The sequence below is a fragment of the Ictidomys tridecemlineatus genome, chromosome 2 (genome assembly GCF_052094955.1).
Source record: "Ictidomys tridecemlineatus isolate mIctTri1 chromosome 2, mIctTri1.hap1, whole genome shotgun sequence".
Lineage (NCBI taxonomy): Eukaryota > Metazoa > Chordata > Mammalia > Rodentia > Sciuridae > Ictidomys > Ictidomys tridecemlineatus.
The window spans coordinates 12,161,770-12,182,327 of NC_135478.1; the positions used below are offsets into that span (position 1 = coordinate 12,161,770).

At 44.5% G+C, this 20,558-nt stretch overlaps 1 protein-coding gene across 1 annotated transcript; it reads right to left on the reverse strand.

The window, feature by feature from the left end:
- Positions 1 to 10,363: 10,363 nt before the first annotated feature.
- Positions 10,364 to 19,491, reverse strand: LOC101977026 (olfactory receptor 10T2). The gene is made up of 2 exons (XM_040290986.2): positions 19,362 to 19,491; positions 10,364 to 11,677 (listed from the first exon to the last, which is right to left on the reverse strand). Exons 1-2 carry the CDS (start codon positions 19,489 to 19,491, stop codon positions 10,674 to 10,676), a joined length of 1,134 nt encoding a protein of 377 aa, XP_040146920.2. The 3' UTR covers positions 10,364 to 10,673.
- Positions 19,492 to 20,558: the final 1,067 nt, after the last annotated feature.

The following is a 20,558-nucleotide window of genomic DNA, read 5'->3' on the forward strand; positions in this document are numbered from 1 at the left end:
TCTGAGGATTCTCAGTCGTGGTTAATTTTACCTTATACTGAATCATTCCTACGTCTTAATATCACTCACTATTTTAAAAAATATTTCCAGGGGCAGGGAATGCAGCTCAGTGGTAGAGCACTTGCTTGGACGAGGCCCTTGTTTCCATCCCCAGCACTATCAGAAAGAAAGAAAGAAACCCGCTCCTACTTTTAGCAAAATTCCTCTATGACTTGTATATACCTAATGGCTCCGTGAACACGCCTCCAGTTTCCTCCGGAACCTAATCTAAACAGGCTCTTCCTTACTGCTTCATGAGAGCGTTCTGGATTATTCCAGCAGTCTCCAAATTGGTCCCTCTACCTCCTCCTGTCTCACTCAACCCAATTTTCCCAGGCAGTGTAAAGAAGTCACCTCTGCTTGGCCTTGCTTAGTGAGGGGACCTATAATTAACAGGATAAACCACAAACTTCCTTAGAAGGGCCTTCTAGGCTCAAACTCCCAGAGACAATAATGAAAGCGTACTCATTACTTTTGGGCAAGCACTTGTTATGTGCAAGGGGTTGTTCCAAGCACTTTTCATATAATAATTCATTTTATTTTCACAGTCCTGTAAGGTAGGCTGACTACCTGTTTTATAGTTGAAAAAGCTAGAGCACACAGATATTGAGTTACTTGTTGAGGGTCACACAGCTCATATATGACAGAGGCAGAATGAGAACTCAGGAAGAGCTACCAAACTGGAGCACCCCCAAGATGAATACTGTGTTTTAATCACTGCCTGGCTTCTCTCATGTCTATCACAGGGTGGAGTGTTTGGGACCCACCCAGATCCCCTTGCAGTTACATCCCAGCTGCAGAATCTCCATCTCTTTGAGGATTTCAAAGCCCATTTTATTCAGCAGTGCTGTCCAGCAGGCCAGAAAGGCCTCTCACCCTGGGGTAGGACAACTCACAGGTGTGTTTCTACACGCACTCCCAGCCTTTCCCTGGGCCATGAAGGCCCACTGCCCCCAGTGTTAACTTGCTTGATACCATACCCTCTTCTGGCCACCTTCCCCTTCTCAGCTCTTCCCACTCACTAGGGTTTCCTTGGATCCTCTATAGAACGTCTCAAACAAACTACCTACTCATTCCTCTTCCAAGAAACTCAATCTAAGACCCAGAGTTCAGTACAAAAGCGTATTGATAAAGTGTTACCCAATGAGTGAGTAAATTGCTCACCCAAATAAAGAGCAACAAGTGTCATCTAGAATGGCAAAACAAAGTGTGGGTGAAAAAATCCTGACACTTCTAGCTTCCTCTTAGAAGCATTGCCTGTTCACCAGAGCATTGGCTTTTAGAACAATGATTGGCCTTTCTCCAGCAAAATTCTTTGAGGTTGATTAACTTTGCCCATCTTGTCAAATTCATGATTACCTGAAACCACTCATTTCATTTCAGAACTCACTTCTCCCTGAGCCAGGCCACAAGTAAACCAGGTTGACCTTAACAGGATCCCCAGATTTTTTTTTTCTTCTTACGGTGCTGAGGGTTGTACTCAGAGCCTTCTGCATGCTAAACATACACCCCATCACTAAACTACAACCCCAGCCCCATTTACATATATTTCCTTTTTGAGATGGAGTCTTGCTCTACTGCCCAGGCTGCCCTCAAAGTCCCAGGCTCAAGTGATCTTTCTGCCTGAGCCTCCCAAGTAGCTGGGACTACAGGCATGTGCCCCCACACCCAGTTTCCTGAACTTACCCTATTAGAGTTTCACATTCACAGTCTCCACCACATTGATGCATTGCTCTCCTTTATAAAACCTTTTTCATAAACTTTTTTATGTTGGAATAATTTTAGGTTTACAGAAAAATTGTAAAAAATAACAAGAGAGTTGCTATATATCCTTCATTCCAGCTTCCCCTATTGTTAATATATTATAGAAATGGGTGCATTTGTCAGAATTAGGAAGCTAATGTTGACATATTGCTATTAGCTAAATTTGAGACTTTATTCCAGTGTCACCGGTTTTTCTGCAAATGTCTTTTTTCTGTTCCACTATCCCATCACGACCCCACATGGCATTTAGTCACCTCTACTTTGATTATCTTTCACCGAGGTACCATGAGAAAGCCATTATTTCAAACACTTTGAAAGTATTTACTAAAGCCAAGTCCAGTGGCTCACGCCCCCGTAATCCCTGCCACTCAGGAGGCTGAGGATGGCAAGTTTGTGGCCATCGTGGACAATTTAGTGAAACCCTTTCTCAAAAACTACAAAAAGTATTTACTCACTTGATGCTCGTCACAACCTTATGTATGAAGTCTATACAGTCATCCTTCAGTATCCAAGAGAATTTACTTCCAGGATCCCCTCAGACACCAAAATCAGTGGATTGTCAAGTCCCTCATATAGATTGGTGTACATTTGCACAAAACCTCCCTAATCCTTGCTTCCACATCCTTGAGCTATCAGCAGCTTGCCTGGGCCTCCAACCACGCTTGTGAGGTGTGAGGTGTGAGGTGTGAGTCATCCTTGGCCCCAATCCTGCATGAGGTAGAGCCCAACAGAGGCCTGTGGAACTGGTATTTCCACCCACTCAAGCAGAGCAGTGAAAGCCAACTACTCCTCACAACGGGAAAAATTTAAAAATCCACAGAAACCCCAAAAGCATTACTAACTGGGTTGTTAGTGATTCATAAATGAACTGATTTCCCAATTTTTTTGAAAAAAAAGAAAAAAGAAATAGAGGCAGCCTACAAAAAATTTAATGTGCTTACTATCTATCATCTTAAAGTAAAATTGAAATCAAGAACTGGGATGTAACTCAGTGGTAGAGCACTTGCCTAGTGTGTATGAGACCCTGGAGTCAATCCCTAGTACCAAAAAAAAAAAAAAAAAAAGCACACACACAATGAAATCAAATATCCTAGAGTGAGCTGACCCATAACAGCTTTATTTGTAATAGTCAAATTTTGGGAAAACTGGACTAAGGACGTAGCTCTGTGGCAGATGCTCAAATGGTTAAACATTACATCCATTCTGTGGACTACGACTCAGCAACATGGTAGGCATTTATCATATATATATTATCTATTATAAAAATCAAGGCAATTTTTACCAGTGGATAAGAGCAACATCCCCTGAATGTGTCCCTCTTTAGTCATGCCCAGTACCTGAAGGGAATGGGAACATTCTATTGCCAGAAAGTTTTACTATTAGACAATCATGAATACACACAATCTAGAAACTGGTCCAAAACTTTATTTTTCTTTTGAACCTCCTTTCAGTCCACCCAAGGTTGAAAATATTCAATCCCATTTCCCTCCTTCTTCTCATACCTCACATTTCCTTTGGTTTGTTTGTTGTTTTGTTGTGTTTTGTACCAGGGTTTGAACCCAGGGGTGCTTAACCACTGAGCCACATCCCCAGCCCTGTTTTTATGTATTTTGAGACAAGATCTCACGAAATTGCTCAGGGCCTCACTAAATTACTGACACTGGCTTTGAACTTGTGATCCTCCTACCTCAGCCTACACCCCCAGCCCTTCTGATGTTTTGTTACCCAGGCTGGCCTTAAACTTGAAATCCTCCTGCCTCAGCCTCCCAAGTAGCTAAGATTACAGTTTTGTGCACCACCACACCTGATAACTATGATGTCTTGAATAACAGGTCATGCACACATTGAGTCTGAGCCTCTGGGGACATGGGTGGGAGAAGCCAGACTACATGTTTGTGTTGGCTGGTTATTGCCCCTGTTAATAAAGACAGAGAGATTGTGAGGCAAGCTGAGATGGAAGGAAATATAATTAGGGATGCTTTCTTTCCACACAGGCTGTAATCTTTAAAAGGACAAAATCTGCTGATGTGGGGCATCACAGGGCTTCAAGCACAACTACTTCTGCACTCCCAAAGTGAAGTAGTGACACAAGGTGGCTCTGGGGAAACAGTCACAGCAAGAAAGATATTAGGTCTTTCTGAACAGTTGCCCACTTAGTCTTCTCTTCTAGACTGTGAGAGTCCACCTAGCAACAAGGATACTTGCCTTCTCTCTTGTGTTAGTCTGCTTTCTGTTACTATAGCATAATACCTGAGTTTGGGAACTTTATAAAGAAAATGTGTTCATTTAGCTCTCTATTCTTCAAACCATAGTACTTCCAAGCCTACTGGTTTTTTTTTAAGTATATTTAGATTGGATTTATTTTTATTTTTTATTTTTATGTGGTACTGAGCATCAAACCCAGGGCCTCACACGTGCTCTACCACTGAGCCTGGGAAGGTTTGTCATGCTTGAATGAGATTCATGTGTTATTTGGGATTAATTGGTTTCATATGCTAATCCTGCTTTTAACTATTCAAGATAAATCTTGCATTTCAAACTGGATGGAGCGAATGAGTAGATCATTAGGCTACATCCCTTGGAGAAGAACGTTCTCTGTGTGAGTAGCTGAAGTGACAGAGTCTGCACAAGTGGTTACAGTGACACCAGTCCTTCTGGCCTGACTGGTTTAGGAGGTGCTTTCGGATCTGTTAGAGCCGAGCTATCTATAAAACACATAAATCCTTCTCTTGCTAACAGGAACTGCCTTTTAGAGCACACTTCTATGTTAGTTTATTTTTTCATTGTGGCAAAATACATACCCTAACATAAATTCTGTCGTCTTACCTAGTTTTAATCATTCAGCTCAGCAGCATTAAGTATACCGAGTACATTGCTATTTGTACGGCCCTCACCACCATCCAGCTGCAGGACTTGATTTCATCTTGCAACACTGAAACTCTCTACTCATTAAAAGCTCCCTCCCCAGCCCTTCCACCCACAGGCCCCGGGCAACTGCTCCCCTGTCTGTCTCTCTGGGTTTGTCTACTCTGAGTACCTGTACAGGTGGACTCCTTCAATGTTTGTTCTTTTGTGACTGGCTTATTTCACTTAGCATAATATCCACATTGTGTCCGACTTTTCTTCCTTGTAAGGCTGAATTGGATCCCACCACACGGATCACCACGTTTGGACATTCGTTTATCCATTCTTCCACCGATGGACTCTTGGGTTGCTCCCCACTCCCCCTATTGACTGATGAATAATCTGCTACCAACATGGGTGTACAAAAGTCTCCTTGAGAACTTGCTTTCAATTCTTTTGCACATATACCCAGGAGTTGAGTTGCTAGATCAGGTAGATGTGCTAATATTTTTTTTTTTTTTTTGTATCAGGGATTGAACCCAGAGGTGCTTAACCACTTGAGCCACATCCCCGGCCCTTTTTATATTTTATTTATATACAGGGTCTCCCTGAGTTGTTAAGGGCTTTGCTAAATTGCTGAGGCTGGCCTTCAACTTTTGATCCTCCTGCCTCAGCCTCCTGAACTGCTGGGATTACAGGCATGTGCCACCTTGCCCAGCTAGATCATATGCTAATTCTGTTTTTAACTTTTTGAGGAACCCCCATACTATTTTCCACATTGGTGGTACTATATTATCTTCCCCCCAAACAGTGCACAAGGTGGTACCATATTATCTTCCCACCAAACAGTGCACAAGGGTTCCCATCTCTCCACCTGCCTGCCAACACTTGCTATTTTCTGTGGGGTTTATTTATAGTAAACATCCTAATGTATGTGATAATTTGACTTATGATTCATCATCTTGCAAAGATTCATTCTTTCCTAGATCTTGTCAATGCTTTACTTAGAGATAAAATGGAAATACTGACCAGCTACAAACATACACATCACATTCAGTTCTCCTAAAGAGCAGGTAAGGCAGCCCATCCATGTTTCTCAATGTGAGATTCATGTGCTATTTAGATTGGATTTATTTTTATTTTTTATTTTTATGTGGTACTGAGCATCAAATTGGTTTAATTGGTTTCTAGAACAATCCTCTTTGCCCCCTGGTATGGTTTGTATATGATTTGACTGTATCCATGCATTGGAAGTTTGGTTCTCATGCCATGGTGCTGAGAGGTGATGGGACCTTTAAGAGATGGGGCCTAAAGCAAAGTAATTAGGTCATTTGGGGAGCTTCCCTTGAAAGAGTGCTCTGGCTTCCTGTTTTGAGATCAGATGTTATCACTCACTCTCACATGCATTCCCAACATAATAGACCTTCACCAGAGGCTGAACCAAAAGGGCCACTCAATCTTGGATTGTCCACCTCCAAAATTATAAGCTAAACCAAACTTTTTACTTTAGAAAGTAAACCTACCTCAGGTATTTTGTTACAGTAATGAAAAATACACCCCCAAAATTGTATCAGCAGAAAATGAGCTCCAAAAGCATCAGTTGCAGCTGTAAGGAACAGAGGACAGTAAGAAACCTCCCATAGGGCAAAAACAGATATAAAAAGAAAGTATAGCATCTTTATTCACTCTAACTTTTAAAGTTTTCCCCTCAATCCTTGACCTCTGGATAGTGACAGAGGGAAAATTAAAGGGAAAACACTATTGAAAACATCTGTTTTCATTTGAGGAATGGGCTTTGGACTGCAAGTAAACACACACACACACACACACATACACACATACAAATGATATGCACAACTGATTTTTTCCTATAATAAGAAACATCACTAAGGACACAGACTTTTTCTTCATCTTTCTACCATACTCTATATGTATCACAACATGGTTGCAGAAGCTCCAGGCATCACCATCTCACACAGACTCAACTAGATAAAAGAAAATAAAATGTATCATCTAACATTTTTAATGGTTTAAATGCAAGAAAACTATAGAATCACCTTCCACTGACATCCTTTCCATTCATATTGGTGAGAACTGAATCATGTGCCCACCCCCATATCACTCTCTAGCAAGAGAATAGAGTTACTATGATTGGCCAATAATAATAAAAATTCTCGGGCTGGGGTTGTGGCTCAGCAGCAGAGCACTTGCCTAGCACATGTGAGGCGCTGGGTTTGATCCTCAGCACCACACAAAAATAAATTAATTAAATAAAGATATTGTGTCCAACTACAACTAAAAAATAAAATAAATGATAATAAAAATTCTCAACTGTGGAGCTAGGTAGGAACCTATTTTCCAAGATTTCCCTGAAAACCAAACTACAGTAGTGTGGGAAGCCATTCTCTCACGTGACTGGGCAACTCCCGGATAGGGTGTGAGGCGCTCTGGCTAAACTGTGTCCGAGCTTTCCCCACCCTCTCCTGGTGCAGAGCCTGTCTGTGTGGGGGTGTGGCTGGCCACTGACCCTGAGGCCAATCACTGACCCTGACCTTGGAGGGCTGCCCCCCTCGACCTTCATTGGATGGAATTCTCCCCTGAATTTCTTGTTCCCCAATAAAAGGCCACTCCCTGGCGTGCTCTCTCTCTCCTGCTAGCCCTGAGTAAGCCTTGCTGCCTACCGGGTGGTTCGAGGTGTGAGCCAGAGAGGTGAGAGCCGTCTCAGACCTGGTCATAGAATTTGGCACCCCAACGTGGGGCGCCAAATTCCACCATGCGACCAGCGCACTGGTTTCATTAAAGAGGTTCTTGGCATAAAAGTTAGCTAGTGAGATCAAAATAAAACACACAGACTCAGTTACCTTTTTCTATGACCAGGTCCTAGACAGCTCTCACCTCGAACCACCTGGTAGGGCAGCAAGGCTTACTCAGGGCTAGCAGGAGAGAGGGAGAGAGCACGCCAGGGAGTGGCCTTTTATTGGGGAACAAGAAATTCAGGGGAGAATTCCATCCAATGAAGGTTGAGGGGGGCAGCCCTCCAAGGGCTACATGAACCTACATGAGAGATTCTTCCCAGAGGTCATGCCATGGAGTGGGGGGGGCGACGAGGGGGGCATGACTTCTCCTCATGCACGTACAAGCAGGGAAACGTGCTTTTCCTAGCTCACATTGTTTTAGGCTGAATTCAGTTCTTCACTGACTTTTTGGCTGGAGGCTACCCTCAGTTCCTTGCCAAGTGAGCTGCTCCAGAATGGTAGCTGACAGGGTCTGGAGAAGCAGCTCAGCAGCAGAGCGCTTGCCTAGCACATGCACGGCCCAGGCTTCCAACCCTGCGGCACAGAGAAAATAAATGGCAGCTGAACTCACCAAAGCCAGCAAGGGAGAGATAAGTCAGCAAGAGATAAGTCGGAATCTCTCTCATCTGATCCTGTAAATGATATCCACTCAAAAGCCCTGTGAGAACCATATAATCGTATACACACTTTAATATGCAGAATGAGTAGTAAAAAAAAAAAAAAACAGAGACTCAAAGAGAGGCTGGGGTTGTGGCTCAGCAGTAGAGTGCTCACCTAGCACATGCAAGGCCCTAGGTTCAATCCTCAGCACCACATAAAAATAAGTAAATAAAGGTATTGTGTCCAACTGCAACTAAAAAAATAAATATTTAAAAGGGGGGTGGGGCAAGGCATGGAGTCTGCATGAGAAGTCCGAGCGGTTAGAGGTGACCACTCACTTTCCCCAATGTGATCAGAAGGGAGTGCGAGGGGAAAGCTTTCAGCAGGCTTTGCCTTCTTCCTTTCTCAGGGATTCCAGTAGGAAGTGTATTGACAGGATCCACTGGGAAATAAGAGACCTCTTCCTGGGAGGTAATTCTGCAGGTGTGGGCAGAGTCAAGGGCTGGTGCAGCACCCCCAGTTGGTGACTCGGGAAGATGTACATACCTGTTAATGACTGTCAGACAGGAGCCTTGAGCCTGTCAACGAGGCCCATCCAGGTTTGTCTCCTGAGACATAACAGAGCAGAGAACAGAATGAATCTATTGAGATGAAGGAAAAATAGGGCACATTAAGCACAAACCATAATTTCTTGGAGAATCTCATGGTATCAGCCCTATCACAATGTTTAACAAATTCTTATTTTTCTAGTTCTTTGATGTATAAAATTAAGATATTGATATGGGATCTTCATTCTTTTCTAATGTAAGCTTGTCCTACTATGAATTGCCCTCTGAAAACAGCTCTTGCTACATACCATAAGTTTTGGTATAATTTTTTTTCACTTTCATTTATCTCAAAGTGTTTTCAAATTTGACTTGTAATTATTTCTTTGACTTTCTGGCCAAATGTGTTTTGTTTAATTTCTGCCTATTGGTTTTTCTTTCTGTTACTGATTTCCCATCTTATTTTATTATGGGCAGAGAAGACACTTCAGATTTCAACCCTTCACCAATGTTTAATTAAGCAAAAGCGAACCACTAATCCACAATTAGACACCACTTTATATTTAATACCATATCTGTCACTTGTAAAAAGTTGAAGTAAGTGTTGCCAAGGATGTGGAGAAATAAGAACCTAGAATTGCCTCTTGATGTAGAAATCCTATCCCTACTTATACAACCAAGGGACTGAAAACAGATACACAAACACATATTTGTACACAAATATTCACAACAGCATTCTTTGAAATACCTGATAGCTGGAAGCAAACCGAGTTTGTTGCCAACAAGTGGTTCATCCATACAATGGAATATTTTCATCCATATAATGGAATATTTTCATCTGTAAAAAGGAATAAATTCTGGCACATGGGACAACATAGATGAACCTTAAACATGATGCTAAATGAAACAAGCAAGACACACATTGTGTGGTTCCACTTGAGGATATAACAGGATTAGGCAGATTCACAGAAATAGAAAGTAGATTAGGGGTTCCCAGGACTGAGAAGCAGGGGGAAGGGAGAGTTGTTCCTTCATGGGTACAATGACATTCAGTGGGACAATCAAAAACTTTTGGAAGGAGGTGGTGGTGGATGTTGGCTCAACATTGTCAACATAGTTAATGCCATTGAATTTGACACTGCAAAATTATAGAAACGGAAAGGTTTATAATACTTTTTTTTGTTTTGTTTTGTTTTGCTTTGTTTGCCACAATTTAAAAAAAAAAAAGAATGCTTGGGCAGGAGTTGTGGCTCAGCCGAGAGCATTCTGCTAGCATGAGCGACGCCCTGGGTTGGATCCTCAGCACCACTAAAAAAACAAATAGTCCAACTACAATTAAAAAATTAAAAAAATGAATATAAAAAATGCTTCATCCCTCATTTGCTGTATATACAAAAGAAATCAAGGACAAGAGAGGAAAAGAACTAGACACTGTTAAAGAAAACAACTCAAGAGTGTGGTTTTGAATCGAAGAATGAACAAAGACAGCCTTGATCCTGTGTTTTTAAAAAAAAAAAAAAAAAAAAAAAGTGAGCTGGGCGGGGGATGGTGCACACCTCTAATCCCAGGGGCTCAGAGCCTGAGGCAGGAGGATGGCGAGTTCCAAGCCAGCCTCAGCAACTTGTGAGGCCCTAAGCAACTCAGTGAGACCCTGCCTCTAAGTAAAATGTTAAAAGAGCTGACGATGTGTCTCAGGGCTTTAAACGCCCCTGGGTTCAACACACTGTACAAAAAAAAAATGAATTACCTCTTAAAATAAATGGGTGCTGGACACAGCGCGAGCCCTGCGCTCTTCTGGCTAAAAACTACCCCACACTGCGGACCGACCAGTGCGCACCAAACTTTGGCGGCAGCAGGGGCGCCCTTCCCTGGTGCCTACGTTGCATCGCTTCAAAATCATTGAAACCAAGAAAACCACGGGGAAAATCATCTTTTATTGAGTTTTTACTGTCTCGGAAACGAGTCAATAACGGCCTTTTCGTTTGGTGTAGGACTGGCTTCCGTTTTCCAGGTGGGGGATCTGGGTCTCAGGAGGGGCATCTGTTCATGAGAACCTGGACCCTCGAGAACAGTGCCAAGCCAGTCCTCATCTTGAAAGCCCGCCGCTGCGCGCCAGGGTCCTCTTCAGCGCCACCCTCACCTCCTTGTTGCGCAGCGTGTACACCACGGGGTTGAGCAGCGGCGTCACCACCGTGTAGAACACAGCCACCAGGCGGTCCCGGGCGGGGTTCGCCCCAGAGTCGGGCCGCAGGTAGATGATGGAGGCGCAGCCAAAATGCACCACGACCACCGTGAGGTGCGCGGCGCACGTGGAGAAGGCTCTGCGCCGGCCGGCGGCGGAGCGGATCCGCAGGATGGCCGCCACGATGAAGGCGTAGGACAGGAGGATGAGGAGGAAGGAGAAGAGCACCACCAGCACGCTCAGGAAGAAGATGCCCAGCGCCCTGTGCGCACTGTCTGCGCAGCTGAGCTGCAGCACCGGGGCGATGTCGCAGAAGAAGTGCTCCACGCGGCCTCCGCGGCAGAAGGGCGAGGAGAAGATCATGCAGGTCTCGGCCAAGGCCACCGAGAACCCAGAGCAGAAAACCAAGGCTCCCAGGCAGAGGCAAACGGTGGGTCTCATGATCACCGAGTAGCGCAGGGGATGACAGATGGCCACGTACCGGTCGTAACCCATCAGGGTAAGGAGGAAGCAGTGGCTACAACCCAAACCCAGGAAGAAGAACATCTGAGCCCGACAGCCCGAGATGGAGATGGCCTGGCTCTCCATCAGCAGGTGGGCCAGCATGTTGGGGATGGTGACCAGCGTGTAACAGGTCTCAGAGAGGGACAGCACCGCCAGGAAGCGGTACATGGGTGTGTGGAGCGAGCGATCCACATGGATAATGGTGATGATGGTGACGTTGCCACTGAGGGTGACCAGGTAGGTGAAGAGGAACAATGTGAAGAATGTGGTCCTCAGGTGCGGAAGGTTGGAGAATCCCACCAGCACGAACTCTGTCACTAGCCATGTCCCATTTCCCCTCTGCTTCTCGGGAGCCTGGGAAGAGAGGACAGTAAATGCAGTAAGTAAGCAGTGAGTAGAGGAGTCTGCTTGGCCTCAGGTCTACTGGGTTAGCAGAGTCATCCCTGTTTTATAAACAGGACAGACACCCAGAAATGGTAACTCATTTGTTTCCCGGTATCACCCAGTTGACTAGCGTCTCCTCAGTAAGAAAATCATAGGAACAAATAAGGAGAAGATGCTGGGGGTGTGGAGGGCGGAAGGCAGTCAGAACATTGTTATCTTCGTTTAAAGTCCCTAGAAACGGATCCTAGATAAGGATTCAGAACCCCAGAAATCAGACAAAGGGAAGTGGAAGGGAGACAGGCAGTATTAACAAGGAAATGACCCAACTGAGAAACTGGAATCTCTTCCCACCTGGGGCCTGAGAGCTCAGTGTTAGCCCACCCGAGGGGCCAGAGGGCTGGGGTGTTCATGCTCCAACTCCACTTAGTCATTGGTTGAAGGTTTTTCCTAGCAGATGTTAGTTTCCAAACACTTTCTGCTTGTCAAATGTACAAAGGATTCAAGGTCAGTCTGGTGAGCAAGAGAACAGTAAGAGCCCAGGGAATGTGGGTGAGGAATGTACAGGGTCTGCAGGAGGATGGGGAAAAGAACCCCTGAGAAGGCGACGTCTATAACTTTGAGACCTGAAATAAACCCAATAGCACTTTAAGTGTCTAGGGCTGCAGCTCAGAGGTAGAGTGCTTGCCTGCATGCGTGAGACCCTGGGTTCAACCCCCTGAACTGCCAAAAGGAACAGGGTGAAAGAATGAAGGAAGCGAGGGAGAGAGGAAGAAAAAGGAGGGAGAGAGAGAAAAGACAAACCCTACTACCCAGGACTGCATCGACATTTTTCCTTCTCTCATTAAAAAAAGAAGGAGGAGGAGGAGGAGGAGGAGGAGGAGGAGGAGGAGGAGAAAGAAATAATCAGGGCACCATGGCACACACCTATAATCCCAGCAACTGAGGCAGAAGGATCACTAGTTCAAGGCCAGCCCAGGCAACTTAGCCAGACCCTGGTGCAAAATAAGGAGGGCTGGGGATGTAGCTCAGTGGTAGAGCACCCTGGCTTCCATCCCCAGTACCAGGAAAATGACAGTACTTTGTGTCAAGGTGAATGTAATCTTCAACTCTAAATGTTCATTTTTTTCCCTTCAGATTTTAGAAGAAATTAATATAACTTCATGAGCCTTCTAAGACTATTGCGTGTCCTGAGTGCTGTGCCTCATGGATAAATTGTGGGTAAATCAACTGAAAAGTAACTCTGAGGTTATTGGCCCATTTCATTCAAATGATGGGGCCACAGGAGAGATCCTGAAATTGATGATAGCTTTATCATTTCATAATTTATTAACCTGCTATCTCAGGAGGTGTGGGGGTGGGGTGAGAGAACACATTTTGCACTCATTTGAAACATGGGACTTGTTATAAGGAAAATGGTCCTAAGATGATCTTTTCTTGCTTATCAAGAGTTAATTTATGGGTTTTGGATCAGTGGTAGAGCACTTGCCTAGTACAAGCAAGGCCCTGGGTTTGATTCCCAACATTGCAATCAATCAATCAAATAGTTAATGGATAAACTCTAAATGTCCAAGAGACATCTGCACTCTGGTTTTCACTGCAACATTATTTACAATAGCCAAGACATGGGAGCAACCTAACTCTCCATCAACAGATCAATGGATGAAGAAATTGTGATCCAAAGAAGAAAATCCTGTCGTTCACACCAACATGGATGATCCTGGGGGAACTTAGGCTCAGTGGAATAAGCCAAGCACACAAAGACAAACACCACATGATCTCGCTTATTTGTGGAATCTAAAAAACGTTGAACTCAGAGAAATAGATAGTAAAACGGTCATTACCAGCGGTTTGAAGGTTAGCAGTTAAGGAGATGTTTGTCAAAGGTTAGAAACCTTAAGCTGGATGGAAGGAATCCATTTAAGAGACCTATCTCACACATGGAGACTACAGTTCGAAATAACATAGTGCTCAAAATAACTGAGAGTAAATTGTAAGTATTCTCACCACAAAAAAATGATAAGTATATGTGGTCATGCATGTGTGAATTAGTGCAATGTAGCCATTCCATGATGTCTACACAGTTCAAAACATCACAACATTGACAAGATAACTATGTACAACCTGTGTACGTTAATTAAAATAAGTGTATAGTTTTTTAAGTTAATTGGCTTAGATAAGCAATGCTCAGCCTTGAGTTCCTGGAACACCTCCTTTGAAAGGAAAAGATGGGTAGGAAGAGAGACCTGGCTTTCCCGCCACCTAGTGGCAGCTGTGGTAAACTGCAAGCTGTAACCATTACAAGAAGAGAAGAATATTGAATGACTGTGGCCCTGAAAATACTCATCGACAATACAGCCTCATGCATAGCTGAAGAGCAGCACTTAAATGTTTGGAAAGTTGGCTAACATTTTCACTTTGGAAACATAAATTTTAAATTCTAACTGTGGAGATAAATAAAGTAGACACAAGCAACTAAAAATATCCTTTAAGAAGTTGAGAGAGATTCTGGTTAGAAAGAAAAGGAGCAAAAGGTGGTGAGAGAGGGATGCCCGTTTTTCCTGAAGAGTATGAAACTAGGAAGCAAGAAACGTACAGCCTGTGGCTGCAGCCCTGAGGGACAAATGTTTTCAGTCAAGGGCTGGAGAGGGCGTATTTTGGCTTGTGGGCCGTCCAGTCTCTGCTGCAATGCTCAGCTCTCTCATTCCAGTCCACAAGCAGCCATAGCATTATGAAAATGAGTGTGCCTGGCTGTGTTTCAATAAAACTTTGTTTATACAAACAGGCAGGGGGCCAGATTTGGCCCCCAGACTATAATCTGCCACACCCTATTCTAGCACAAGCAAAATTGAAAAGACATTCAACTTAGGAGGAACTCCAGTGAGATTCTCAGAGGGATTCATATAATTCAAATCTTCAGAAATTAAAGCAAAATGAGACCTCAAACCAAGGATCTAGGACTCCACTTAAGAAATCCAGATCTAAGAAAAGGCATGCTGAGCAGAGATGTCCAGAAGATGGTCTACAGAGCCTTTTTACTGTAAATTAAACAATATCAGAGAGACCATCAGCAACTTTAGAGAGAGAGAATGATATACACTCTATTATATGGAAGACTTCCCAGAGAAAAAAAAAATTAGATGTGACTATATAAAAGGTGGAATTCCTGAACCTCACAGATTTATTAACAAACATATAAGCAAATCACAAACTAGAAGAAAGTTGCAATTCTACACCATGTTTAACTTTTTTTTTTTTTTTTGCATACATTGTAGCCAGAGACACTCTGTCACTGATCTAGTCTAAGTTGCCCAGGCTGGTCACAAACTTGTGATCCCCTTGCCTCAGCTTCCTGAGTACCTGTAATTACAGGTATGCACCTCTATACCCAGCCTTTTTTTTTTGTATGTGTGTGTGTGTGTGTGTGTGTGTGTGTGTGTGTGTGTGTGGTGCTGGGGATTGAACCCAGGGCCTTGTGCATGCGAGGCAAGCACTCTACCAACTGAGCTATATCCCCAGCCCTCACCCAGCCTATTTTTAACTCTTACAAATCATTAAGAAAGTAATGAACATGCAGATCCACACAGCCCCATCATTTGCATAGTTCAACTGAAGGCCCACACACACCATATGTCTGAGTATTTAAAATTAAAAATAAATGAAATAAATTTTAAAAATAAAATGCACGAGTAACAGGGAAAAAAATAGGAGTTAAATGAATCACACTGCTCTTCTTTGGTATCACAGGGCATTTGTTCTAGAGACACACACCCCCTCCCCAAATGGATACCAAAATCTAGGAATACTGAAGTCCCCTACGTAAAATGGCACAGTATTTGCATATAACCTATGCTGCCTGTTCTTCACTTTAAATCATTTCTAGATGACTTACAACTAATACATATAAACTCTATGTAAATAGTTGTTATGTTGGATCATCTAAGGAATACTGACAGGAATACAAGTAAAATGAAAGTAAAGCAAAATGAGACCCCAAACCAAGACTCTAGGGCTCCACTTCAGGCCTGATTACATTTTTGATCCCTGGTTACTGAATCCATAGGCACAGAGAACCACCTGGATTTTAACTTCCTACCTAGGGAACAACCTTCTTGCGCTGGGAGGGTAGCTCAGTGACAGAGTGCTGGCCTAGCATGCCCTGGGTTCAATACCCAGCACTACAAACAATAATAGCAACAACACGCCTTACTGACGACTTGAAAAGTCAGACTCAAATATGGAGCTGCTGGTCTCTTCAGAGGTCCACAGCAGAAGATGGTGGTGGTATGGGAAGCACCCTGAGCCTCACCCAGCCTATTTTTAACTATTTTTAACATGGCCTGTCCCCTTCTTTTCCCACCCTAGACTTCAGCCAGCACTCCAGAGGCCTCACGTGTTCTGTACAGGCAACTACAGGCTGCAGCCTCCACCAGCAGCCACTCCCTGGCCACATCCAGGGCACACACCCGAGCAGGGTGGGCCACGGCAGAGGGATGGACCCAAGCAAGGGGTGCACCTCAGACCTGATGGTGGGGGCAGCCACCTTAAGCAGGCAATTGTGGGACTTTATGCAGCACTGACTACACAAGGGTGCAAGTCAAGGTCAACACATACTCTTGGCTTTGTTTTTTTAAGTTAAGTGGCTTAGATAAGCAAGGCTCAGCCTTGAGTTCCTGGAATGCCTCCTTTGAAAGGAAGATGGGTCGGGAGAGAGGCCTGGCTTTCCCGCCACCTAGTGGCAGCTGTGGTAAACTGCAAGCTGTAACCCTTACAGGAAGAGAAAAATACGTGCCTTGGGGTGGGATAGGACCTAAGAGGGCCAGAGTAGGATCCCTAGAAGTATCACTAGCAGGGCAGAGGCCCCTGTTGTCCAAGGCTAACAGTAGGCAAGTGGAAAATGCAAATATCCAACGCCATTTAGAAGAAAGATATTTTAGTTTTGTGATAATCAAAGAAATGCAAGTTGAAGCAAGATAGCTTGTCCTTCACAATTAAACACATAGGTTATCATAGGGCCCAGCATCACCACTCCTTGGTACAGAACCAAAAGAACTGAAGACAGTTTTTTGAATAAGAACTTCTTGGGGCTGGGGATGTGGCTGAAGCGGTAGCGCGCTCGCCTGGCATGCGTGTGGCCCAGGTTCCATCCTCAGCACCACATACCAACAAAGATGTTGTGTCCACCGAGAACTAAACAATAAAGCATTAAAAATTCTCTCTCTCTCTCTCTCTCTCTCTCTCTCTCTCTCTCTCTCTCTCTCTCTCTCTCTCTCTCTCCTCTCTCACTCTCTCTTTAAAAAAAAAAAAAAAAAAGAACTTCTACACAGATGTTTATAGCAACACCACTCACAAGCACCAGCTGGTAGAAATGGCCCAAATGTCCATCAGCTGATGAATGGATAAGCAAACAGGGCACATCCTAAAATGAAATATGATTCATCCATAAAACCATGACGTTCTGATACCTGTCACAACCCAATGATAAAAATGATGCTCAGTCAGAGAAGCCAGACACCAAAGGCCACATATTGTATGATGACATTGATATGAAATTTCCAAACTGGGTAAATCCAAAGAGACAGAGAGCACCTTCATGGTTGCTAGGCACTGGGGGAGGGGAATAGAGAGTGATTGCATATGAGTGAGGGGTTTCCTTTGGGGTTGATGGCCATTTCTTTTCTTTTTTGCTTGTTTGTTTTTTGTTTGTTTTGTTTACTATGGATTGAACTCAGGGCACCTAACCACTGAACCACATCCCCAAACCTTTTTTTGTATTTTATTACAGACAGGGTTTTGCTGAGTTGCTAAGTGTCTCACTAAGTTGCTGAGGATGTATTTGAACTCACAATCCTCCTGCCTCAGCCTCCCAAGCTGCTGGGATTTCAGGACTGTGCCACCACACCCAGCAACAATATCTTGAAACTAGAAAGAAGTGATATTTACACAACATATGCATGTCTCCAGTAACACTTTAATTCTCATTTTATACTCTGTCGACTTCAACTCGATTTTTTGAAAGAGAGCACTTTTTATGTATCATGTTGGCACCAATCAAGAATGGAGAATTTAGTATTAAAAAAAAAACTATAAATAAACAGAAGAGAGATCCATAGAACAGAGAAAAAGTAACCTGGGGAAGGAGGAAGAGAGGAAGGGGAAGTACTAGGAACCAAACTGAAGCATATTCTAGTCCGTGCTTGTACAATCATGTCATTATAAACATAGCAAACTAATAAAAACTAATAAAAAAACTAATAAAAAATAATTTTTTAAAAAATTGGAGAATGAGCACTGTGTGCTGCCGTGTGACAGCTTCAGTTGGTCCTCTGCCCTTCCTTGCCTGGCAGGTCGTAAGAGCATACAAGTTGCCATATACCACATACCAAAAGTCCTACTGCAGCCCTGGAATTGCACGTCTAGTTTTTTCTCATAAAGAAATGATCTATGGGGCTGGGGATGTGGCTCAAGCGGTAGCACGCTCGCCTGGCATGCGTGCGGCCCGGGTTCGATCCTCAGCACCACATACCAACAAAGCTATTGTGTCCGCTGAAAACTAAAAAATAAATAATAAAAAAAAATTCTCTCTGTCTCTCTCTCACTCTCTCTTTAAAAAAAAGAAAAAAAAAGAAATGATCTATGGGTTGGAGTTGGGGCTGAGTGGTAGAGCACTCGCCTAGCATGTGTGAGGTACTGGGTTCGATCTTCAGCATCACATAAAAATAAATCAACAAAATAAATGTATTGTGTCCATCTACAACTAAAAAAAATTTTTTTAAATGACCTAATAGCCAAATAAGGTGTCCCACGCCTATTATCCCAGCTATTCAGGAGGCTGAAGCAGGAGGATTACAAGCTCAAGGCCAGCCTGGGCAACTTAGAGATACCCTGTGTCAAAATGAAAAGGGCTGCGGTGTAGCCCACTGCTACAACACTTGCCTGGAATGCACGAGACACAGGGTTCAATCCCCAGTGCAAAAAAAAAAAAAATAGAGTTGAACACCTTTCCCACAACCTCCCTCCAAATCAGTCACAGCCCTGTGGTTTGGGGTGAATATTCTGACCCTCTGCAATGTCACTCTCCCCACGCTCAGTTTTGAATCTCAGCCCTAAGGCCCAGGTTGGGCCAAGGTGGCTTCTCCAGCCCTGAGGTCACACTCACCATAGCGCAGGAAGGCTCACACTGTCCCTGCCAGCATCCCTCTGCCTGAGAAGGGAGGGGCTGAGGATCCACGTCCTGATATCGTGGGGGTCTCTGGAGCTGCCACCCCAGGGGACCCTCAAGTCACTAACAAGCCCCCCAGAGCCAGGCTGTCGGTGCCTGAGGGCTTTTGGGCTCTGGAGACTGGAGACCCCAGGGCCTGCTTCCTCAGCCCCCAGCCCCTGAAGGCTCAGAGAGGGGAAGGACTAATTGGCACTTCCCCATGTGATGGCAGTCACACGTGCACGCTCAGCCATCAATGCTCCTGGTCCCCAGGAGTGTCCAACCTGAGCTGGGCAAGCCTGCTTCCTCAAGGAAATGCAGCCCCAGGCCCTGCTGGCCCTGGGAGGAAGAAGCAGATGCTTCAAATCATGATGGGAACTGCCCAGCCTTCACGTGGCCTGGACACTCAGTCTCCCAGGCCCCGCCCTCTGCTCAGACCTTAGCAGTCACCCCATCTTTCTTCTCACCAGGTGTCTCCCGGTGCCCTCAGCCCCGCTCTCTCCAGCCTGCAGCTCTGCTCTGTTGCAACAGCAGCCCCGCCAGCGCTTCCTCCAGCTCCTCCTCGGCACCTGCCACCTGAACCCCGGGGCTCTGGCTGTGTCCCCCACTACTGGGGAAACTTCCATAGCTCCCCATGCTCTCAAAGTACAGTTTGAGATTGCTCATCTGCACATCCAAGACCCTTGGCCCCTGCTGCCCTCTCTAATTCCAAATATTGCCAATATTTCCAGTCCGCAAAATGACCCTCACCCGAGCATAGACTAACACACACTAAGGAGATAAGTAGGAAATAAGTCACCAGCCCAAGTTGCTGACCTTCCTCGGAGATTTCCATGCTCTTTTACACCATTTTGCTTCTGTCCTGTTTTATTTTTTTTTCCCACACTTTTATGATGGAATTTGTTGCTCCATATTCATACATGCACACACCCTTTTCCTAGTCTTCTGACAAACTCCTGCTTGTCCTGAAAGACACATCTGTAGCATTACCCCCTCCAGGAAGCCCAGAGGGGTAAGAAGGTCGAGGTCTGAAAACGTCAATCATGTCAGAGATTCGGAATGCTCCTGGGGACGGTTGTACCCCAGTGCTCCTGGCCTGCTGCACGTTGAACAGAGTAAGCTTTGGTGTCCAGAGAAAGTCCTCAGCCACATAGACGCAGGCACTGGGCATTGGAGGACAGGGTAATGTGCACCAAAGTGGGCAGAACAAGAGGAGAAGGGCAGGGGAGTGACAGTACCTGCTCCACACAGTTTGTCTCTTTCATCTGAGCATTACCAAGTCCAGTCACCTCATCAGTGCGATCACGTGGTTTAAACACCACTTCCACACCAGCGCTCCCCAAATCTGTTTAACCTACCTACTAAACATGGGCCTTAGATGTGCTCAAAACATTTCCCATGTATGTATTATACGTCAAAATGCATTCTACTGTCATGTATGACTAAAAACAATAAATAAAAATTTAAAAAAACCCACTTCCATAGTCTTGCAGTTGGGCAGAACTAATAAAAAGAGTGTCTCATGGAATTTACTGAGTGGTTCTATCTAAACAGTACTGGGCAACGCACCCCACAGCAGAGTACCACTGTGCACCCTGGTGATCGTGAAGCCAACGGCAACCTGCAGCTGGCTACCAAGCCCCGCATCCCAAGTGGCCCCCGTCCCATCCCGATGTGTGAAAGTGAGGAGGAATATGTAGGGC